Source organism: Barbatula barbatula (assembly GCF_947034865.1).
Source record: "Barbatula barbatula genome assembly, chromosome: 10".
Lineage (NCBI taxonomy): Eukaryota > Metazoa > Chordata > Actinopteri > Cypriniformes > Nemacheilidae > Barbatula > Barbatula barbatula.
Window position 1 is genome coordinate 75,292 of NC_136773.1, and position 24,151 is coordinate 99,442.

Sequence of the window (24,151 nt, forward strand, 5' to 3'; positions counted from 1 at the left end):
ATGACACCGGAAGAGATGCAGCATCAAAAAGCCATGGTGGAGCTAATCTACCCAGTCAATCAGAATGGTCATGCTAATATGGAAGGACATCCTGACCCTGCACCAGATCTGGAAGGCAATAATAATAATGAGGACTAAGTGTAGTATGTTCCTGTTATGTAGGATTCCCGAAAATCCTGAAATAACGAATACCTCATTTTAGGAATGTCTTCTACCTAACTTTTATAACCTCGCTGAGTTATATATCTCAGGATCTTAGTTCGATTTTGCACTGGCTGCATGTTTTTAGTTTAACAAACACAGTTTTTCCATCATTTAGGAGAATAATTCACAGGAGAAACTAATTAATCAAATATAAAATTCGTATAATCACAATTTTGTTATTTTGTTGTAGCACCCACCCCTCCTAAGAGAGCCCCAACAACTGCACTCTCAAAGCAGTCCAAGTCCATGACATCTGAACCAGAAGAATTTGGTAAGCATAATACAAACTAATCCATTTGAATGCAGTTTGATGGGTATAGCACTTTTCACAATGTGCCTTGTTACAAAGCAGCTTTACAGAATACGTTTGCATGTTGTAACAATGTATAAAACAAAGGATATTATTTCACATGTTGCATTTACATTTTTAAAACACCACACGCACTTACTTCAATATTATGGTGGACACTTCTGGACTCGGTGGTCGAACGGTCCATTATCCGGTTTAAAAAGGTCTAATGATAATAGTTGTCAGTTCAACGGCAGCTGCACAGAGGTTGATATTGTGTGAAGGCATTTCCACAATATTATGAAAAATACCACTGTATTTGAAGGATACAACATACATAAAATGGTAAGAGTTGCACGTTCCCTTTTTAATTACGCAGAGTCAGACATTGTAGGTTACATCTTAATATACAGACGAGCTCAAATTTGTAAGTATCCCTCCACAAAAAATAAAACAAAGCAAAGGTTTTCTGTAGCTCTCAATGAGACTTCCGCTCCTGTTACAGTTAGTTTTATCAACTCTTCCTGAGCAGACTGCTCCAGCTGTCTCAGGTGTGATGGTTTCAGCTCTTTTCATAGATGTTTAATAGGATTCAGATCAAGACTCATAGAAGACCACTTCAGAATAGTCCAATGCTTTGTTCTTATTCATTCTTGGGTGATTTGAGCTGAGTGTTTTGGGTCATTATCCTGTCGGAGGAGCCATGACCTGAGACTGAGACAGAGCTTTCTGACACTGTGCAGTACATTTCGCTCCAGAATGCCTTGATAGTCTTGATATTTCTTTGTGCCCTGCACAGATTCAAGATGCAGTGAAGGAGCACAAAACATAACCGAGCCTCCTCCATGTTTCACTGTAGGTATGGTGTTCACTTCTTTGAATGCTTGATTTTTTTCTTCTGTGAATATAGACCTGATGTGACTTGCCAAAAAGCTCCAGTTTTGACTCATCTGTCCAAAGGAAATTCTCCCAGAAGGATTGTTGCTCGTCAAAATGAATTTGAGCAAATTCCAGTGTGGCTTTTTTTATGTTTTTCTTTCAAAAGTCTGGGTCTTCTTCCGTGGAGCCCACTTTTGCTCAGAAATTACGGATTGGTGAGATCAGAAACTGACGTACCTTCACCTTTGAGTTTAGGATCTGTTTGGCAGTTATTCCTGGTTCATTTTCTACCATTGGCACTATCCATCTGTTCAATCTGGGGTCGATTTCCTCTTACAGCTGCGCTCAGGGAGGTTTGCTACAATTCCATGGATTTTAAACTTCGTAAAGCAGCCCTGCAATGGTGTTTCATGAATTCTGACTTATTAACATAGTTAAACATGTTGTCTTCTCACGCGTTGGAAGTATGAAGTAGTATTTCTGTGCTCGATACACTTCCCCAGTGTTCATAGAGGTTACATTTTACTGGTAAAATTTTTCTCTCATGGAAAATCGTTACGTAACAACTTTTCTTAGTCCCTAATTGGACAGTTCTCCCGGAATTGTTCTTTCAATTCTGGGAAAAAGTTCTTTCACTCATCGTTTGAGGTCTGCACTGCTCTGCGTGTTCCCATATGCTGCTCATTTAGTTTAATTATGGGTTAGGGGTCGCAAACCAAAACTGGACCAATCAGCTGTGAGACGTATGTCTGACGCAGTGAAGCCACTCCTCTCATATTTCTCGCTCCAAATAATTTTATTTAAGTGAAATAATGTCAGAGGAAAAATATTCTGAAGCTGTTTATTTGTATTGTATACTTACATTTATTGATTATAATGTAAAACATGTTCATATAATTATTATATGATTTCACAATTAATATTAATCAATTAATAATAAACATAGTATTTATATTTATATGACTATATTCGTATGAAGTATACATATTATCTATAGATCTTATTGTAAACCTATATAAATCATTTAAATTCAGTTGATTCTGCATTGATATAGTCAGTAGCTTCTCAAACTTTCACTGCAGCAGTGTTTATCAAACTGATGATGCTTTACATGTTCTGTGTAATTGGCTTTTTGCCGCACGTTTCACACTTTCAGGTGCCCGCGCCTCACAAACTCTGGGTCAAACCGAAGTTGACAGAGAACGTTTATACGAAGCGTTATGCTATAGCTGAACCTGATCTAAATCAGCTTGGTCTTGGTTTTGTCAACTCAAAACTAACGCTACAACTCTGTGTTTGTTCACCTTACTTCGTGATACAGGCCACAGGGGTGATCGGGTTAGTGCAAGTAATCCACAGGTAAACAAGCAAGTAATCCACAGGTAAATGGGTAAGTAATCCACAGGTAAATGGGTAAGTAATCCAGAGGTTAAAGGGTAAGTAATCCACAGGTAAATGGGTAAGTAATCCACAGGTAAACGGGTAAGTAATCCAGAGGTTAAAGGGTAAGTAATCCACAGGTAAATGGGTAAGTAATCCACAGGTAAACGGGTAAGTAATCCAGAGGTTAAAGGGTAAGTAATCCACAGGTAAACATGTAACAAATATCTTCTAGGTCGGCCTTAAACACAATTACAAGTATACCTGACAACAAGCACAACAACAAAAAAAAACATATATAGTGTCCATGGTGTTGAGGTTCTGGTGCGAGTGTAATCAAATATGGTGTCTGGGGCAAGGGGGTGATGGGAAATAAAGTCCATAACATTAACTGAAAGGGAGTCCACGCTGTGAAAAGGAAAAACTGTTATGGGGACAAAAGGGGGCAGACAGGACTGTGACATTTGTCCTCAGACTTCCGCGTTTCACAAGAAGAACCCGCGGCAATTCCCTGTTGGGGAGACTTAAAGAAGAGAGAAATGGGAAAATAGTTCAATTTAGCAGATGCTGTACACACCGCAGTGGTATATAGAAGTGCTGTTCTACCATATTTGAAATTATTCTTTCATAAATTGTCCCCTCTCCACTGGTTCCAATCCTACCTGTCCGGCAGATCCTTCAAGGTGTCATGGAGGGGCTCGCTGTCCACTGCTCACCATATGATCACTGGGGTCCCTCAGGGATTGATGCTTGGACCGCTGCTTTTTCCATTGACATCCTTAGGACCCATTTTACGGGCACATGGTATCTCGTATCACTGTTATGCTGACGACACCCAGATCTACATCTGGTTTCACCCAGACGATACCACTGTAGCAGCTCGCATAACAGCCTGCCTAGATGACATCTCAGCTTGGTGGAAAGAGCATCACCTCAAGCTGAACCTGGCCAAGACAGAACTGCTTGTGGTTCCAACACACCACACGGTGCAACACAATCTAACCATCCAACTTGGCAATACCGCAATCACTCCCTCCGAAACACCCAGGAACAGCTGTCGTTCAATGATCACATTTCAAAGACAACGCGATCCTGTTGATATGCCTTATTCAACAATTAAAAGGTTAGACTCTACCTCACTGAGCATGCGGCACAACTCCTTGTCCAGGCCCTGGTAATCTCAAGGTTGGACTACTGCAATGCTCTCCTTGCTGGTCTTCCTGCAAAGGCTATCAAACCACTTCAGCTGGTTCAAAACGCAGCAGCACGCCTCATCTTCCAACAGCCCAAGAAGGCTCTTGTAACACCCTTTTTCATCTCTCTCCACTGGCTACCGATTGAAGCCGTATCAGATTCAAGTCACTGATGTTTGTCTACAGGACTATCACTGGATCTGCACCGGAATACTTTCACACCCTCCTACAGCCCATCAAGAAACCTGCGTTCAGCAAACGAGCGGCACCTTGTATTGCCTTCTCATAACGGCAGTAAATCTCTTTCCTGTTCATTCTCCTCCACAACTCCTTCCTGGTTCTTCCTAACGTGGTCCGGTCAACCACATCTCTCACAACCTTCAAAAAATTACTTAAACCCATCTCTTCTGTGAATACTTGACAGACAAATGAAAAAAAACACTTTGGATAAAAGCGTCTGCTAAATGACTAAATGTAAAGCTTTGAAGTAATCTAATCTTGATGTCAGGAATGCATGAATCAACTTTTCTGAAATCACAACATGTGCCATAGTTTGGATATAAATTTGAGATGATAAAACACAGTTCTACAAATGCTGGAATTGTGGTCTTCAAAAGACTGATTACTATCAAATAGAACACAGAGGTGGGAATGTAGGCTTTATGGAACATCCATCAAGAGTTCGTATTCTGGGTTGTTGCATGTGAAAGTTTTTGGTGCGGTAAATAAAACTTTTTTTATCTGAATTTTATAGTAAATCGTTGCTAGCCATACAGCCATTCCATCATTCTAGTGAATTGATGTGTTTCATGGGGCCTAAAGGACATTTAAAAAATGAACTCCAATTTGTTTTAATTATAGCTCCTAGGGATAGCATGAATAACATAAAGAGTGAAAGTCCTAGCATTTAGCCCTGCGGCACTCCAAATTAAACTCGGGATTGTTAAGACAACTGATCATTCATGGCTACGAATTGAAAACAGACAGAGAAACCATGACAGAGCAGTGCCACTAATGCCAACATAATTTCATAGCCTATTTAAAAGGACACTGTGGTCAATGGTATCACAGGTGCCACTAAGATCAAGTAAAACAAGCAGACTCTGAGGTACATTGAGGTACGTTTTAGGAGGTAATGATGTTATGTTGTCACGACGAATATGGAAATCACAGAGTTACGTCGCTGGAACTAATATACACCAGTCTAATACATCCTCAACATATAACTGTGTTAACAGGGGAGCATCCTACTGGCCATTTTTGGAAACGCCAGGATAGAAAAGCCCTAGAGATGTACCTATTGTGCTATCATCTTTAAAGACATACTGTAGGTCTACAGGAAATCGATATTGGTATTGGTTATCCGCATATTGAGTATCGGCTAAATTAAATGTTGTGCGTCACAAGTTTTATGTTGATGCTATTGATATATGATGTTGACCTTTAGTAATTTAGCTGTTGATGCTGTATTATTCAATTCTATTTATAAAGCGCCTTTTTTGCATTGTTCCAAAACAGCTTTACAGGAGAAAATAGGAAAAACTGAATAACACATAAAGGGTAAAACACAGCACAGTGCATGGTGTTTATAGAACAAGCAAGATTACTCCAGTATTTTGCAAGACGTGAATGCTTGGCTGAAAAGATGTGTCTTTAATCTAGATTTAAATTGGGCAAGTGTGTCTGAAGGCTGTCGGGAAGGATAGTCCAGAGTTTAGGTGCTACGTATGAGAAAGCTCGACCCCCTTTGGTGGATTTAGTTATTCTAGGTGTTATGAAAAGTCCGAGTTTTGAGATCTTAGAGACTGTGATTGGTTGTAGTGTGATTGAAGCTCTGTTAGGTAGGTAGGGGCTAAACCCTTCAAGCCTTTATAAGTGATTAAAATAACTTTAAAGTCAATACGATACTTAATGTGTAGCCAGTGAAGGGTTGATAACATTGGGGTTATGTGATGGTATTTTCTGGACCTGGTTAGAACTCTGGCAGCTGCGTTCTGAACTAACTGTAGTTTGTTTATTGATGATGCAGGACAAACACTAAGAAATGCATTACAGCAGTCAAGTCTCGAGGTCACAAATGCATTGTTGCATTGGTGAGGAAGGTGGGACGAGAGCCGTGAGGCGGGGCCGGTGGCGTGAGTGATAGTTGCAATCAGCTGTACGCGCACCGGTTCCGCATCTCTCACGGAGGAGATCGGGAGCTTAAAAGGACGACTGGCAGGACTGTTGACGAGAGAGGATCGGGCCTGGACATTCTGTTAAATTGTGTTTGTTTTATGGCCTGCAGTCGACCGTGAGGTGGCTGCCGGTCTTTACTTCCGTGTTTATTGTTTGTTTATGTTTAATTAAAGTTTTATTGTTTGAATGTTCGCCGGTTCCCGCCTCCTTCCTTCCCTTCTATGGATCTTTATTACATGCATGAATAAGCTATTCTGCATCAGCATCACATATAAATGTTGCCAAATTACGAAATATTATAAGGTGGAAAAAAGCTTTTTTATGACATTTGAGATGTGATTTTGAAATGATAGGTTGTTGTCTAATATAACTCCTAGATCTTTACTGTATTTGTTGGAGTAACAGTGCAGCCTTCAATTTGCAGGTTATAATCAGAATAAACCAGGTCAGTTGATGTCTGTTTATTTGTTAATTGTGCTAAATAAAAATCTTGGGGTATAATCTTTTATGAGGTATAATATCTATATTGGTTAGATTGGCTCTGTGAGATATAATCAAGTCTAGTGTATGGATACATCTATGAGTCGGTCCATTGATGTGTTGTGTTACTTCAAGAAAGTCTCTAAAGATTGTTGCGACATCCCCACCTTGACCAACTAGATGTGGCTCATGGATATAACAGTAGTTTGGTGGGGTACACTCATTAAGACCAAAATAATCATTTGGTTTAAGCCAGGTCGGTAAGGCAGAGTATATCAACTATGTCACAGTCTGGTACGGGAACTGTTCTGTTGCTGAGCGCAAGGCACTGCAGCGGGTGGTGAAAACAGCCCAGCACATCACAGGGACTACACTTTCTGCCATTGAGGACATCCAGAAGAAACGCTGTCTGCGTCGAGCTCGCAGCATTCTCAAGGACTCCTCTCACCCCGCTCATAGACTGTTTACTCTCCTGCCTTCCGGTAGGCGCTTCCGGTGCCTCCGGACAAGAACCAGCATACTAAGAAACAGCTTTTTTTCCCAGAGCTGTTTCATTATTGAACCCTGCCCCCCACTGATTCCACTACCCCTCATACCTTTAACTTTAATACATCGTTTACATTGCACTACAGGGCTGCATGCATAACTGAACTGTACACACCAGTACTTCATGTTATCTGCTCTACCGGACTGTTCACAAACACACAGTATAATTTGCACTCTATACTGCTCATTGCACACCAGAAATATTGTACTGAATGCTCATTTGCACTAATGGACCACTTTCATAACTGCACTAACTAATCTACTGCACTGTAACTCTATAAACTGCATCTACTCATCTATTGCACTGTAACTTCAATAACTGCATTTACTCATCTTCTGGACTGCAACTTATTAACTGCATTAACTCGTATACTGCACCGTAACTTTAATAACCGCATTAACGTCTCAGGTTACGACTGTAACCGTAGTTCCCTGAGACAGGGAACGAGACACTGCGTCAATGTTGACACTTTGGGGAACGCCAGCAGCGTGACGCATCTGAATACGTTGTGTGAAACTAATCTCGCGACTTATCGTCGCGCCGTGATTTATCGTCGCGCCGCGATGACGTCACTATGACGTCACGAGTGACGCGCGGCACCGGAAGGTATAAATAGGAAGCGGACGCAATGCAAATCAGCTTCTGCAAAAATTATTGAAGCAAATGCTCCAGGCACAGGGAGTTATGGCACAACGACGCAGTGTCTCGTTCCCTGTCTCAGGGAACTACGGTTACAGTCGTAACCTGAGACGTTCCCTTTCGAGGGAACTCTACACTGCGTCAATGTTGACACTTTGGGGAACGAAATGCCCACTACGCCATAATGCATTGTGTCTGTCCAAGTGTGAAGGTGTCCACGCACATCTCAGGACAAAAGTGCCTGGGTTCCAGGTAAAGAAAAGAGGTCCAGTTTGTAGTACCATATAAACATCCTGCATAGACGCCCGACAGAAGGGCCCGCGAGGAAGCCATACTCCGAGTTGAATGTGCCCTTACTAGCAGAGGTGAAGGTATTTCACGCACCTCGTAAGCTAAAGAAATTGCCTCTACCATCCATTTACAAATGGGCTGCTTAGAGGTTGGTTGACCTCTGTTACGAGGTCCAAAACAGACCAACAGTCGGTTAGAATTTCGTCATAAAGAAGACCTGCGCACATATTCTTCTAACGCCCAGACAGGGCATGACAATTATTACCTTCGGTTATCCGCTATCTCGTGAGGTGGAGGATGAAAAGCCTGGAGCTAACTCCAAACAAGATTGAGAAGCTGATAAAGCTTGAAGGTCGCCTACCCTCCAAAGAGAGGTAATGACTACCAGACAGGCTAGCTTGAGGGATAAATGAATGTCCCAGCTAGACTCAATGGCCTTAAAAGGCATCTGGGAAAGCCCTTCTAGAATCACAGTCTAGAGCAGGAACTTTCACCTGAGATGAAGGCCTCATCCTCATGGTTCCATGCAGGAACCGACAGCTAAGGGATGTCTCCCCAGAGAACCCTCGGGTATAGGGGGTGACAGGCCGAGATAGCTGCCACATACACTTTAATGTATGTCGGACTCTTTCTAGAAGTCCTGGGAGCAGAGCGATCGGAGGGAAAGCTTACAGATGCCGTTGTGGCAATGTCTGTACCAGGGCGTCCAGTCCCAACGGAGCTGGGCGTGTAAATGAAGACCACAGAGGACAATTAAACGTCTCTTGGGACGCAAACAGGTCGATGGAGTCTCCTCTCCCCCGGGCCTCAGCCCCTGCCTTGACAGCTTGTCTGCTCCCACATTCTGGACTCCAGGGATGTACACTGCCCTGAGCGATGTAAACTTCTCCTGGGCCCATAGGAGAACCTAGTGCGCCAGTCTGTAGAGAGGGCGTAGTCTCAGGCCCCCTTGAAGATTTATGTAAGAGAACTGTCGTATTCTGTTGATAAGAACATGATGGCCTCTAAGGACTGGAAGGAAGTACCTCAGTACTTGTAGTACAGCTAATCTCCAGGCAATATTTGTGCAGTTGGTGATGCTGCACTCCAATTTCAACCCTTGATTGAGAAACCAAGGATTCTTCCATATAACCAGGAAACGAAGGCATCTGCGCGTTAACCTGATCATACAGAACGGGTTACCTCTCGAGGAAAACCTTTTGCCTTTTAGCCACCACTGTAAAGATCTCATGTGCAGGAGGCCAAAGGAATCACGTTGGACGCTGCCGCCATTAGACCAAAAAATTCACAGAAATGCTTGACAGTGTAAGCATGACCTTACTTGATCCTGGACACCGCTGTCAGGATCTATTCGACACGTGCAGGGGACAATCGTGCCTGCATCGTGACCGAATCCTATACTACCTCTATTGAGGAGTTTAGTTGCTCTTTCTGGCATTGAGCCGTAACCCCCCACGCTTCATATGGTCGAGAACGAGATCTCAATGTCGAATCGCCATATTGTGAAACTGAACTAATATTAACCAGTTGTCTATGTAATTTAGTATATGGATCCCTTGAAGTCTCAATGGAGCAAGGGCTGAATCCATGCATTTTGTAAAGGTGCGTGAGGAAAGAACAAGGCCGTATGGAAGAACTCGATATAGGTAAGCTTTGCCCCCGAAAGTAAACCTGAGAAACTTCCGATATTGAGGAAGGATAAGAGTGTGGAAGTATGCAAATTTCAGCACTATTGTGGTTAACCAGTCTTTTGATCTGATTCCGGCCACAATAATAGGGACAGTGAGTATCTTGAGCTTGTATCTCTTCAGATTTGTTGAGATTTCTCAGATATAAAAATGGGCCTCAGCCCTCCATCCTTCTTCCGACTGTGAAGTACCGGCTGTTTAAAGCCGATCTGACTCTCATGGGGGGGGAACATATTCTATGGCCCCTTTCACCAAGAGAGACAACTCTTACCCTTCTACTACCCCATTAGAATTTGTAAAGCTTTCTCCACTCGTGGAGAAAGGTATGCTAAGGGGTCAACCTCTCGACATTGATGTCGGTTGTGTGAAGCCCGATGCCCTGAAGCGGCTGACCGGCAGGGAATGGTCGGACTATTGATTTTATTTGCAGATTCACTAGGTCTACATCATCTTCGGGTAGACTCTGATGATTCCATGTAATAGAAACTAACGTGCCCCAAAACGTCTTGGACGGCGGGGTTAACGTAAAGATTTTCTGAGGACTTCTTGGAAGGATCGAACTTTTCAGTCCTCCAAGAGGAGCCGCCCTCGGATGTCCTGAAAACCCATCAGGACCTCTTTGCAGCAGCCTTCCGATTTGTGACTATAATATTCCTTAGATCTGGTTTCGGAGGTTGCTGCCTCGACCCCCAAGCTCTCTGAGGGGGGGTTCGAGTAGCTACACTCTGCTTCTGCTGCTGCCTATATGAGGAGCTTGTAGATGGCTGGGGCTGTCCTTGGACTGCAGACCCCTGGGGATAAGAGCGGAGAGGTAAATACTTATGAAACGCAGCAGCCTGGCGTTTTGTCTCCTGGAAACGGTCAACAACTGTCTCGACCGCACCACCAAAGAGGCCTTCCGAGGAGAGAGGTGCATCAAGCAGCACAGTTTTATCTCTCTCCTTAATGCCTGACAGATTTACCCACAGGTGTCTCTCTGTGGCTACCAGTGCTGACATGGAGCGCCCAACAGCTTGGGCTGTCTCCTTAGTGGCCCGAAGAGTAAGATCTGCTGCTGTTCTCAACTCGTTGAGCAGACTTGGATCTATTACCTCGCCCTCTTTAATATCCCCCAGCAAGTCGGCCTGGTATGCCTGCAATAGACCCATGGTGTGTAGGCATGATCCAGCCCGACCTGAAGCCATACATGCCTTGCCTACCAAATTAGATGTCACTCTACATGGTTTGGAGGGCAATGTCGGGGATTTCAAAGATGATGCCGAATCTGGTGAAAGATACACGGCCAACGTATCTTCTACCCTTGGCATCATGCCATACCCCTTATCTCTAGCCCCTAACACATTCGAAAAATTCGTGGATGTGGAAGAAATGCGAGAAGAGTATGGTTTTTTCCACGATTTGGACACCTCTGAGTGTAAATCGGGGAAAAAAGGCAACCCCCGACGCTGAGGTTGTACCCGTTTTTCCAAGAATCTTTCATCCAATTTACTGACAGACAAAATTTCTTGTTGCTCTGTGGGCCAGTCAATGCCAAGTCTGGCTACCGCCCGGCCAACAACCTCTAACAGCTCCTCATACCCAGGGGAAAGGGGAATTTCATTGGGCTCATCTAGGTCCCGTGCATGAAAACCAACACTCTCTAACTCCTCAGAGCTAGAGCAGTGCGTTGGGCTTCTGGATGGGGCGGGAGAAGCCGCCATGCGGGCTCCCGTATCCCTTCCAGAGGCAATGGAACTGGGGGGTTGAGAAAAGGCCGAAGCCGTCTCAACACCCTCATAAACATCCATCTGCGAGCCCCACGAACGGAGACACCGCGCTGCCTCGGCAGTAGCGGGTCCCGATCCGTGAGGCTGGCGAATTTTGCCTGACTCATCAAACAAAGCAGCACGAGAGTTGAGTGTTTTTAGTGATAGCCACATACAATGTTCACAGGGATCCCCCTTAAGAGCTGCCTTAGCATGCTCAAATCCCAAACACTCAACACAGAGTTCATGTGTATCCCCACCCGTAATAAAACGAGGACAAGGGGAAACACATGGCTTAAAGGTCTTTTGTCTACTCATTTCTAATAAAGTTTTCAATAAACAATCTAGACAACGTCGTAAACAAACAGACAATAAACTTCACACACACAGAGCGCTTTGCTGAAATGGCAGAAGCTGATTTGCATTGCGTCCGCTTCCTATTTATACCTTCCGGTGCCGCGCGTCACTCGTGACGTCATAGTGACGTCATCGCGGCGCGACGATAAATCACGGCGCGACGATAAGTCGAGAGAATAGGCTTGTTTGAGATGAACAAAATCTGCGCAGAACCGATCACCGGTGATCACCGCGAGCTGCATGCCGGTTAGAAAAGTGTCCGAGTTACGTCCGCCTTGCTCTGACCTCATGCTGACGTGTGCCAAAAAACTCTCGCGACAGCGAGGCGGCTGTGTCGGATTGAGCAGTCGAGCGCAGTTGCTCTCCACCGACTGCGCTACTCAAAAGCATGATGGGAAACGACTGACTGACGACACAGCTTCGTGCTCATTGGCTGAAAATGTCAGCTGATATTTTTTCCCCTTAATTCTAAGAAGTCCATTACCTATAGCCTAATACGATTTAGTTTTCTATAGTACTTAGTAATTAGGACATGTTTTATTTTTATTTTCTTGGTTTGAAGTGAAGTCCTGTTTGTTTTAATTTTCTCTTTATTGAGAGATGTGTATTCTCTTTATACATTGACATTTTTGTACAACATTATTCCATTAAATAAATTAGTCAATCCATCAATACATGCATACATCTAATGTGACTGTTTTACAATTAGGCCTTATGTTTGTGTTTTTATCCGATATCTTTATTTGGATATGTCTGATTCCAGGAGTGCAATAAACAAAACCCACACATGCTCATTTCTTAATTTAGAATGTGTTGTTGTTTCATATAATTTTTTAAGAATAATTTGCAGCACACACTTTTCCTAATCATTAAACATGAATTGAAACTTACATTAAGGTGACAAACAATTGTGTAATATATTTATATGGAATATTTGTCATGTAAAAAAGGGATAGTTCACCCAAATAACTTTAATAATAATAAAAACAATTTTCTTTGGTGCTGAATTATCTGCAGTCAGGACTGTTTATTTTTTATTCGACATTAATTTCATTAGATGAGAGTTTCAATACCACTCTAGATCAGATAGATTTATATCCCTACCATTTACCGAATAAGCCATTTTAAGTAATGAGCACTGTTCACCTTCGGTGATTCTCCTCATCATAACCATCTTCGTGTACAAACAGTGGTATTTCAACTGCATCAACTTCGTCTGCGATAAAGAACGCGAACGCGATCTCTTCCATTGTTGACGTTTGCAGTCCACAACACAGCGAGATTCAGGAAGTGTCCGGCTTGCCTGCACTTTTCTTCACTCCTCCCCTCACTGTAGCCGCCTACTCTCGCCTATAGTTCAGGCGAGGCAAGGCGCATCTCAAACAAGCCTATTAGTTGCACACAACGTATTCAGATGCGTCACGCTGCTGGCGTTCCCCAAAGTGTCAACATTGACGCAGTGTAGAGTTCCCTCGAAAGGGAACTCATATACTGCACCATACCTTTAATAGCTGCATAACTCATCCACTGCACTGTAACTTTAATAGTAGGCCTATGTCTATAATTTATGCACACTTAAGTCACTTGCACTATTGTTTAGTCTAAATTATTATCTGTTCATAACCACCTGTACATTAATGTTCATAGTATATAGCCATCTGTATATATTGTACTGTAAAGTATTTTCATAGTCCATGCAATATTTTCCTAAAATTATATTCTGTATTTATTCATTGTATATCCTGCACTTCTGGTTAGACCTAAACTACATTTCGTTACACTGTACTTGTATATGTGTAATGACAATAAAGTTGAATCTAATCTAATCTAATCAAAACTGTTGTCTGTGATCATTTCATTTACCATAACTGCCTTTGAATTTAGTGATCTTATATTAAGTAGGCCGAACTTAGTGAGTTGGTTTCGCTCATTTATTACATTGTCTTACACAGTTATTTTTTTCTCTGACATTTGCCTAAATTATCATTTTGGGGATTATTCGGGAGAGATAAAGTCTTCTATGCATTTGGAAGCAGTAACATTTATAACAGTAGAGTGGGAGGAACAAATGTTAAAAATGTTAACTAACAGGCGGTGACGTAGTCAAACGGTGTGTAGCGTCTTTGAGATGTTGTGTGAGTAAAATAAAAATTATTTATGCCAAAAATCAATAGGATATAAAGTAAAGACCACGATCCATGAAGATATTTTGAAATGTCCTACTTTAAATATTTGAAAACATTATTTTTGTAAGTGGATACATCAAAATTGTGCCTACAAACGTTGCTTGCTGCTTTTGGGAATTACCCACTCAAGTTTGGTATTGTTGTGTATTGTCAGAAAACAAACTTCAAGATCACCAGAAACAACCGTTATACAACAGTCAACAACATACTTATCAACAAACACTGAATTTTCCAACTTGCCATTGTTTTTCTCTTTTTTAACTTAAATGTTTAGCAAAGTTCCATTCTAAAGTAAAGATGAACAAACACATATATATATATATATATATTACATTTACATTTATTCATTTGGCAGACGCTTTTATCCAAAGCGACTTACAAGTAGTTTTTTTTTTTTACAGTGACACATTACTGCAGAGCAATCAGGGGTAAGGTGTCTTGCTCAAGGGCACTTCAGTCATGACCTGCTGGCCCTGAGATTAGAACTTGCAACCTTCTGATCACAAGCCCAACTCTCTAACCACCAGGCCACAGCTAAATATAAATATATATAGCCATCGTATATCACACTTCTCAGCCTTCCCGGGAAAGTCTATGCCAGGGTACTGGAGAGGAGAATACGGCCGATAGTAGAACCTCGGATTCAGGAGGAACAGTGTGGTTTTCGTCCAGGCCGTGGAACGCTGGACCAGCTCTACACCCTCTACAGGGTGCTGGAGGGTGCATGGGAGTTTGCTCAACCAATCCACATGTGTTTTGTGGATTTGGAGAAAGCATTCGACTGTGTCCCTCGCGGCATCCTGTGGAGGGTGCTTCGGGAGTATGGGGTCTGTGGTCCTTTGCTAAGGGCTGTCAGGTCCCTGTACGACCGAAGCAGGAGCTTGGTTCGCATTGCCGGCAGTAAGTCGGACCTGTTCCCAGTGCATGTCGGACTCCGGCAGGGCTGCCCTTTGTCACCGGTTCTGTTCGTAATTTTTATGGACAGAATTTCTAGGCGCAGCCAGGGGCCGGAGGGTGTCAGGTTTGGGGACCACATGATCTCGTCTCTGCTATTTGCGGATGATGTCGTCGTGTTGGCCCCTTCAAACCAGGACCTTCAGCATGCACTGGGACGGTTTACAGCAGAGTGTGAAGCGGCTGGAATGAAAATCAGTACCTCCAAATCCGAGGCCATGGTCCTCAGTCGGAAAAGGGTGGCTTGCCCACTTCAGGTTGGTGGAGAGTTCCTTCCTCAAGTGGAGGAGTTTAAGTATCTCGGGGTCTTGTTCACGAGTGAGGGGAGGAGGGAACGGGAGATTGACAGACGGATCGGTGCAGCTTCTGCAGTAATGCGGTCGATGTACCGGTCCGTCGTGGTGAAGAAAGAGCTGAGCCGCAAGGCGAAGCTCTCAATTTACCGGTCAATCTACGTTCCTACTCTCACCTATGGTCATGAGCTTTGGGTCATGACCGAAAGGACAAGATCCCGGATACAGGCGGCTGAAATGAGCTTCCTCCGCAGGGTGGCTGGGCGATCCCTTAGAGATAGGGTGAGAAGCTCGGTCACCCGCGAGGAGCTCGGAGTAGAGCCGCTGCTCCTCCACTCCGTCAGCTGAGGTGGCTTGGGCATCTGTTACGGATGCCTACTGGACGCCTTCCTCGGAAGGTGTTCCGGGCCCGTCCGACCGGGAGGAGACCCCGGGGAAGACCTAGGACACGCTGGTGGGACTATGTCTCCCGGCTGGCCTGGGAACGCCTCGGTGTCCCCCCGGAAGAGCTGGAGGAAGTGTCTAGGGTGAGGGATGTCTGGGCATCTCTGCTTAGACTGCTGCCCCCGCGACCCGGTCCCGGATAAGCGGAAGAAAATGGATGGATGGATCGTATATCTCTTATGTTTGAGGTGCTTCCAGAGGCTTGAAAGAGTCTTCAACCGGAGAACCCATCTAAGAACACAGGAAGAGACCAGTGCCAGGTGAATAGCATTCCAAACTTTTCCTTTCGAAAGGAGGTATGTGGCAGGGCCTTTTTGAGCCACAACCTTAAGGGGCTCAGTAAACTTGGAATGTCCTTTCTTGATGATTCCAGGCATTCTGATACGAACAAATGAACTGACTTGAATCTATGGAGTGTGCGTGCTGCATTGCCGATCCGTGTACTCCTTCATTTTACTCTGTGACTCCTTGATGCGCTGTGTCAGGTTGGTTTGATCCTTAGGAGGCGGCACGCAAGGAAGACCTCTGACATGCAATTTAGTCTTAATATATCGACCGTGTAAGAGCTCAGCAGGTGACAGTTGTGTAACAGTATGTGGTGTTGCCCGGTATGTATGTAGAAACTCTGTCACAAAGTTTTCCACTCTTTACCTTCAATGCTAACGGTCTGCAGACAGTCTTTAAACACTCTGTTGAACCGTTCTATCTCACCATTTGCTTGTGGGTATTAGATAGAGCTACGGCAGTGCTTAATATCTCTGTCTGCAAGGAACGCTTCAAACTCAACAGAAATGAATTGCGAGCCATTGTCAGTTACAGAGTTCAAGAGGATTCCCTTCCGAACTCATTCCGAAGACGATAATAAGGAGCAATGACTGAGTCTTTCGTGATGTGAGGCCACCCATTGTCAATACAAGCTTTAACCTGTCGAAGAAGAGGACAGGCGTCACACGTAGTCTTAAGCTCCTCCACAGTAACGGCTGCGAATTCAGGTGACAGGACTGCCACCATCTCTGCCTCTTGTTCTTGACTTGATTAGAGGATGGGAGCGGAAGTCTGGAGAAACAATCAGCAGTCACGTTGTCTCGGCCAGGCTTGTATCTCATGCTGTAATTAAAGCAAAGAAGGCGGGCAGACCATCGAGCAATTCTCATGCCTGTGTCTCCAAGACCCTTCGTGGAAAGCAATGTAGTCAAGGGGCTGTGATCACTGCAAAGACTGAAATGGTGGCCCCAAAGGTAAGTTCGCCATTTTTCGGTGGCCCTAACACATGCCAGAGCCTCTTTCTCTGATACCACATGTATCTATGTAAAGTTTAGAATCTCTGCTTTCAGGTTCATCTACTCTCCACAACGTCATTACAGTGGTAAGCCAATAGAGAGCATTAAAATAATAGTTTCTTCTTCAAAGGCGAGATTTTGCACCCTCAGATTTCCGTATCTCTGCCAAATATTGTCCTATACTAATAAACCATACATCACTGGCAATCTTATTTATTCAGTTTTCAGATTATGTATAAATCTAAATTTTCTTAATAATGACCTTGAAAATGACTGGTTTTGTGGTCCAGGGTCACATATATTTACTGCTAATTCTTAAAACTAAATAAATTATTTCGAGAACTGTTTGGAGATCTGTTCATTAAAAATGTTGTTATTAGTTTTTTATAAAGTTTATTTTTTTACTTTGCTGTTTGCAGATAAAGTGGATGAGATGATGCAGTCACGGAAGTCTGTACATGAAAACACCTCGGTGGACAACGTTGCCACAATCAAGCCCAACCTCTCCAGTCATTGTTTGGATACACCTGTGAGTAGCACCTACGTGTATTTATATGTATTATCTTAAAACCTATACACCTTTGTGACAATTTTCAGTTAAGATGATTATACATAATACATATAGAAAACATTTCTAGCACATTCAGCTCTGATTTTTATATCCATTTGCAGTTGATATCTGAAAGGCAGGCAACTGTTCCTGGAAGATCCCATAGGAGATACCATAGGGGGCCAAAAGACACGATGAGAAGACAAAAATATATTGGTAAACATTTCTATGTTGGCAGAAAATGTTTAATTCTAATTCAAAATGATATCACACACCTCCTGAACTGGGAGTTTGATTTCCTACCATTGGGTAGGAGACTAGATGTACCAAGTTGCAGACTTAACAGGTTTAAAAATTCCTTTATTCTTTCTGCAATCTGGCTTTTGAATAATATAAGGTAAATCAGAACATTATGTATATTGGCACAGGTTAGATTTTACTCCCCCCATTGGGTTGTTCATTGGATAAATCTTATTTTCATAAATTATTTTTTATTTTATATATTATGTGTCTTATGCAGTATATGTGATTGTGAGCAAGAATAGCTTATATTTCACGAAACCTGCATTACTCAAACAAGAAAAATGTTGTTACCTATAGAAAAACTCTGATTCAAACATTTGTTTTCCATGGCAAAACCTTTTTTTAAATAAGAACATTGGCCTGTGTTTTTGCGTATGCACACTTTACGATCAAATTCGTGCGTGACACTAAAAGCACCCAGGTGGCTGAAAGAACCATGGTGATTTTAAAAGCAGCCATGGCCCCTCCCATTATGCACGGACCTTCTGTGCCAGGCGAACAGGGAATTTGACCATCCTCACCCTGGGCCTGGCCGTGAGAGGGTGAACTTAAACACACTAAGGCTTCCCCTAAGTGTTATTGTCACGATTCAGAATGCAGAAAGAGCCTCCTCTACACATTTCTGGTATTTGATGCTTTTGCAGTACCAAATAGATTAAGACAAATCCTTTTCTACTGTCAAGTATGGAAGCCACTTGGTGTCACTGCGCTGCAACAAAATATAACACATGCAAATAGAAAAAACGCATGTCATTCATTTCCTCACGTAGCACAATATCTTAAATCAGAGCAGACGTAAGCACTTTTGCTTGTCCATGTGCTCTTTCACATATCAGTGAAAATTTATTTAGACATTGTTAAAATGTGATTTCTAGATTTCAGATTCTAGAATTAGTTTTTTCTAGGTTTCACATCTGAAAGAGAGGCGTACACACAGATTTACGCACTTTTAAATAATCGTAAAATAAAATTTAGGACTGTTCCTGTGCAATATTTTATAAATGAAGCCCCTGGAATAAGCTTGTGAGCGATCTGGAGCAACATGGCTGCTGTCGCATCATCCAGATCGATGCTGCACATTGGTGGTGGTTAAGGAGATTTCCCCCTTCCAAATGCTTTGAGTAACCAAAAAAGTGTATCATGTAGTTAATTTAATTAATTATTATTGTTATGAATAGATCATGGCTATACTGCGTCCTTTTTTATCTCTCTCTTAATGTATGATTTTTGCTCGGCACAACGCCTGTTGTAGGAAGGGAATATTGTCACTTGATTATTACAGTCACAAATTCAACAAAGGCATGTTCAACAAATTTTGGAAAGCTATATGTTTGCTGCTGAAACACTTAAGCAAAAAAACAAGATTAAACTGAGCAGTAGACTAAGCATTTTGCGTAATTTTGTTTTCCAAGGATTCACAGAGGAAGAGAATAAGTTCCTGATAGCTACCCTACACAAGTTCCCAAGAAGTCTCTCTATGCCTGACACTTCTGAAGATATTCCCCCACCTCCAGGCATCTGTCCTCCATCTCCACCTTACAACCTCAGTGCTCCCATTGCACGAGGATATGAGCCTAACCAGTCCATTTGCACACAAGCCTTAACAGAAAGAGCGCTTACCTTAAAACATGGCCTGGTAGGGTATCACCAGCAGAACTCAGAACAGTATGACTCCCAAAGTCCTACAGGTACCCTGCAACACATGTGTGCCCATAACAGGGCTCGTGTCCCAGAGAACCCCTATTTGGACATAGGTATCAAACCTTTGTATGTCCCAGCAAAACCAGCCCGCAGGAAGGGCACACTAGTTAAGCAACCTAATGCTGAAGATAGCCCCGAGAAAACCTGCTCGATCCCAATACCAACTATAATTGTCAAAGAGCCATCGACTAGCAGTAGTGGCAAGAGCAGCCAAGGGAGTAGCATAGAAATTGACACTACCACTTCTGACCAACTTCGGCCTGAGGACAGTCTACTTGTTAGCAACCCTTTTGCAGCTGCAATTGCAGGGGCAGTGCGTGAGCGAGAGAAGAGACTGGAAGCGCGCAGAAACTCCCCAGCCTTTCTGTCAATGGATCTTGAAGACGAGGACTCTTGTATCCCTACACCTAGTTTGCGGCACTCTGTTTCCATAGATGAAGGGATGTTGGATATTTGTAAGAGCTTACAAAAGCTTAGGGCTCCACCCACTTCTTTGGGTAGAAACAACATGACAGATTTTAACATCTCTGAACCAACAACGGACCCTCTCAATACCCGCACAGTGGACAATCCTACTCTGGTTAGTCCACTTGATGGATGTATGCAACACCTTATGACAGAAAAGACTCTGGATACACTTTCACCCTTAGTTCTGGCAGCCAGTGATCGAGCTGTTAAAGAAAAAGCTCCTCCACCTAAAGGGGATTCTCCTAAAGCAGACCTAGACCAACCACTCTTCATAGAGACCAAGCTACAGTCCAACTTTCTTGCCACTGGTGCAATGGATCAACCAAAAGACTGTGGCGGTTTGTTAAGATCCATTATGGAGAGCAGTTGTGAGACGGAGAAAGCAATGGAAAGGAATCTACTGGAGCAGGTGAAGAACCCCCATAACATGTCACAACAGAAATCAGCAGGGCTCCTCATGGTTCACACAGTGGACACGGCCAAACCACATGTAAACAGTCATTCTCATCAATTAAAACAAGAGTCTGTAGTTATGGATGGTACACCCAACCAACAGGCTAAAGTGAAACGTACCGACCCTAACTCCCAGCCATCTCCAAAGGCCCATACAAGCCATGATGTAACTGTCATTGAGGAGCCTGTGAAGTTTTCCTTTAGGATTCCTCCGCCTCTTCTGTGCTCAGTGGATATACATGAGGAATTATACATGGCAGAACCCCTACCACCACCTCTGGAGTTTGCTAACAGCATTGATATTCCAGAGGTTCAAGTAACAGAGACTTTAAAGCAGACAAACAACAGTACCACAGGTGGGCCGTTACTGACTGATAATTCTCATGCATCCATAAATGCTAATACTGAGTCCAAGTGTCTTTCAATGCTTCTAAACTGTATGAGTCCTTACGGCTACCCTCCACCACCCCCAGAGATTTTTGAGCCAGTCACTGATTTGGGCATTAAAGAAGTTGACAGTCGAAGCAGTAGAGATCCTCACTTTGAGGTCACAAGCACAATTTCTACTGTGTCCAGTTTTTCTACTCTTTCATCAGAGGAAATGGAGGCTCTCGACACGTGCTATGCGAATGGGCAGACTCTTTTGATTAACCGACCGCCAGTTCCACCAAAGCCAATAATCAAGCTCAAAATCAACAAGAGCAATGCACTTTACAGGGACCTTTTGATAAAAGAGAGTGTGGAGTCCTTTGGACAGCCACCTCCAGCTCCTCCACCACCACTGGGTTGTGGAACACTCTCACAGCCTCACAAAACTTCTGCTCAGGGAGGCTCAAACCATGTGAGCCCCGTCCTATCTCACCCCGATCCCAAGGCCAGTGTGATCAGTGAGCTCAGTTACAAACTACAGCAGAAGAACAAAGAAAAGCGTCCAAGACAGGGAGGGTCTCTTGACTCACCTGTGGGATCCAGAATCATTGGCTCAAGGTAAGCAGCAGCACTATAGGCTTTACTCACAAAACCTCAAACCGTTTACTTTTTTTTGCTTGATAATCATGCAAAATTGCAAATACGAAATAACAGTGACTATGCCTCACGAGGAATAAACGTTAACTTTACAATAGTTGATATTTTACAATGTTTAATTTACGGAATTAATGTTGTCATGATGCAATTACAACACAAAATATTTTTTTTATTTAAGAAACAAATCGAATTGCCTTGAGCATTTTTCCATGAAAATTATTTGGCAATAGTGAATAAGATGTGCTGTCTTTTCTGTCAAAATATGTAACTCTGATTTGTGTTTGTACCATCATTTATGTACGTTTAGATACACATCAACTACACATGTGTCACCTGCTGTTCCCTTACTCTCTGATTTCAGGGAGGGTGCAGTCGAGGCCGCTGATATCACATGCCGCAACACAATGACATCAACAACAGCCAAGAACCTGTCTCCTAAGGCTTTATCTCTTCCTGAATCCTGTATGTCAGGCACTGCCCCATCCCCTACATTAACCGATGTGTTCAGCATGTCAACGCCCACCATTGTGAATGTAGAGCAATGCAGCAGCTCGATAAACAGTCAATCGGCATCGTCCAAAACTTTGTTTCAGACAGCTTCCGAAATGCCCTTTAGCAGCAAACCCATCCTGTTCTGGAGCAAGCATGATGTAGCTGAATGGCTCGAAAGCCTTAATCTGGAAGAACATAGGAAAGCCTTTTTAGACAATGAGATTGAGGGCACTCACCTTCCTAACCTCCAAAAGGAAGACCTCATAGATTTGGGCGTGACTCGTGTAGGCCAGCGATTGAACATAGATAGAGCTCTCAAACTTCTAATGGACAGATGAAGTAAACATGGCCCTTCTCAGGATTGTTCAAAGAACAGTACGACAAGAGGCATGGATCTCTCCTCGGGCAAGCATTCACAGCCTTTATGTTGCATCAGACAGTGGAAAGTATATGCAGAAAAAACTTTTGAGAAAGCAGACTCAGCCGGGAGGGAGGTTTCTCCTTTGACACGTTACCACTGCAACCCATACATTTTTGGTTTGAAAAGGAAAACTTCTAAGTTTTTATTATAATAAGGACACACAAATATCTGTAGTTAATGGATGAGGGATGGATATGTGAGCCAGTCTGTGAAAGCACACAAAGAGTCTCTAAATGTAATTATGAGACATCAAATAATTACGCTATATATTTCTGTAATCATATATCCCGAAACACACAGGATGCTTACCCGACAAACCCAGTGAAACCTCAGACCTCTTTTCCTCTATTCATATCTTTGACTGCTCCCTCTATCATACATAAGGCGTGGGAAATGTCCTATTTGGCAATTCATCTGTGCTGAAATAGTGTGATTATAACACCTAGTCCTATTAAGCGAATCGAATATGTACTGGTTTAAGAACTGTTGAGTTTGATGTTGTGGTTACCGTCTAGCAGCTGTGTAGTGATACCGACTGCAACTGTAACATCAAACAATACTGTTTTGTGATCTGGCTGTAGTGATCACTAGTTGGCACAAGGATGAGAATCAGAATTCAGACGGAGAATAGAACACAAAACAATTACATTAGTTTTTGGACTGCAGAAATAATGAAAACCCTTCTGCAGTAAGTGTTATGTATATGTTTATATTTTTATAGGACTAAGATCTTTTCTTAAAAGTAGCTTAGAAACAACTCTATTAGAGCTCTATGTTTATTCTAACTGTTTTTGCAAGGCCAGATCCTTTGACCAGAAAGCCTTTTTGTGTTGTTTAAGAACAAAGTAATGTTGCATATAAAGTAGAACACGTATTATTTTATAATTATTATTTAAAAGCTATAGAGAACAATCCAGACATCTGAAGATCACAAGAAAATGAGCAGAAGTGGTAGGTATCTAACCCTATTTATTTGGTGCAACATGTAGAGGCTTTATCCTAACAAAAAATTTTGTTTACAAATATTTTTGCTGTATAAGCTTGATTTTATTTTCCTTTAAACTTCTGCCTGGCTTCCAACTTTATGTAAAGACTTAATGTGATCATATTCCTGTTGTTTTGTTGATCCCAAATCCTTTATCTGTAAATGAAATAAAGATATTTTATTGATGTTATTGACCTCTGTTCCTTTGCAACAATGGGCTAACAAACCTCTCTCGCATATGTATTAGTTGAAGATTCCTTAATTTTTATTCTTAAAATGACATTTCTTATAAAACAATCATGAAGATAAAGCTAGAGCAGATAAGCACAGACAGTATATGTTTAAAAAAGTCACTTAACTAAAATAATGTAAATGAAACGATATAATGTCGTAAATTGTAGCAAAGCCTTCATTTAATTTCTAGTCAACTTCTCCTGAACTGGATTGTCGTAATTCACCAGCTCATTGATATAAATCTATCATCATCATCGTCATGCCGTGAGCATCGGATGGAGTCAAATGTACCCACAGAATTGACATCAGAAGCATGTGAGAGACAATACACAACAGGAGCACATCAGAGAGGAGAAAGAGAGATGCTGAGTTTTAGCTATGCATCATTACCACCAAACGGCATAATAATTCTGATTCAGTTGCACATTTGGACCAATACTGTGAAGAAACAATGAAACGCACTCAAGAGGACAGCGCAGATTTATCTTACT

The 24,151-nt window shown here is 42.6% G+C and overlaps 2 protein-coding genes across 2 annotated transcripts in view; one reads left to right on the forward strand and one right to left on the reverse strand.

Annotated features, from left to right (window-relative positions):
• Window positions 1–23,615, forward strand: LOC306899212 (SH3 and multiple ankyrin repeat domains protein 2-like; the record flags this gene model as incomplete). Its single annotated transcript, XM_079465326.1, has 4 exons — window positions 1–115; window positions 395–475; window positions 19,293–21,489; window positions 21,890–23,615. The coding sequence occupies 4 exons, from the start codon at window positions 1–3 to the stop codon at window positions 22,356–22,358; spliced, it is 2,862 nt and encodes a 953-aa protein (XP_079321452.1). The 3' UTR covers window positions 22,359–23,615.
• cttn (cortactin) overlaps window positions 23,392–24,151 on the reverse strand; it is a 14,660-nt gene continuing 13,900 nt past the window's right edge. Inside the window, exon 16 of the mRNA XM_079465600.1 lies at window positions 23,392–23,582. Coding sequence (XP_079321726.1) covers window positions 23,499–23,582 — 84 coding nt within the window. The 3' untranslated portion in view covers window positions 23,392–23,498. The remainder of the gene's footprint in view (window positions 23,583–24,151) is intronic.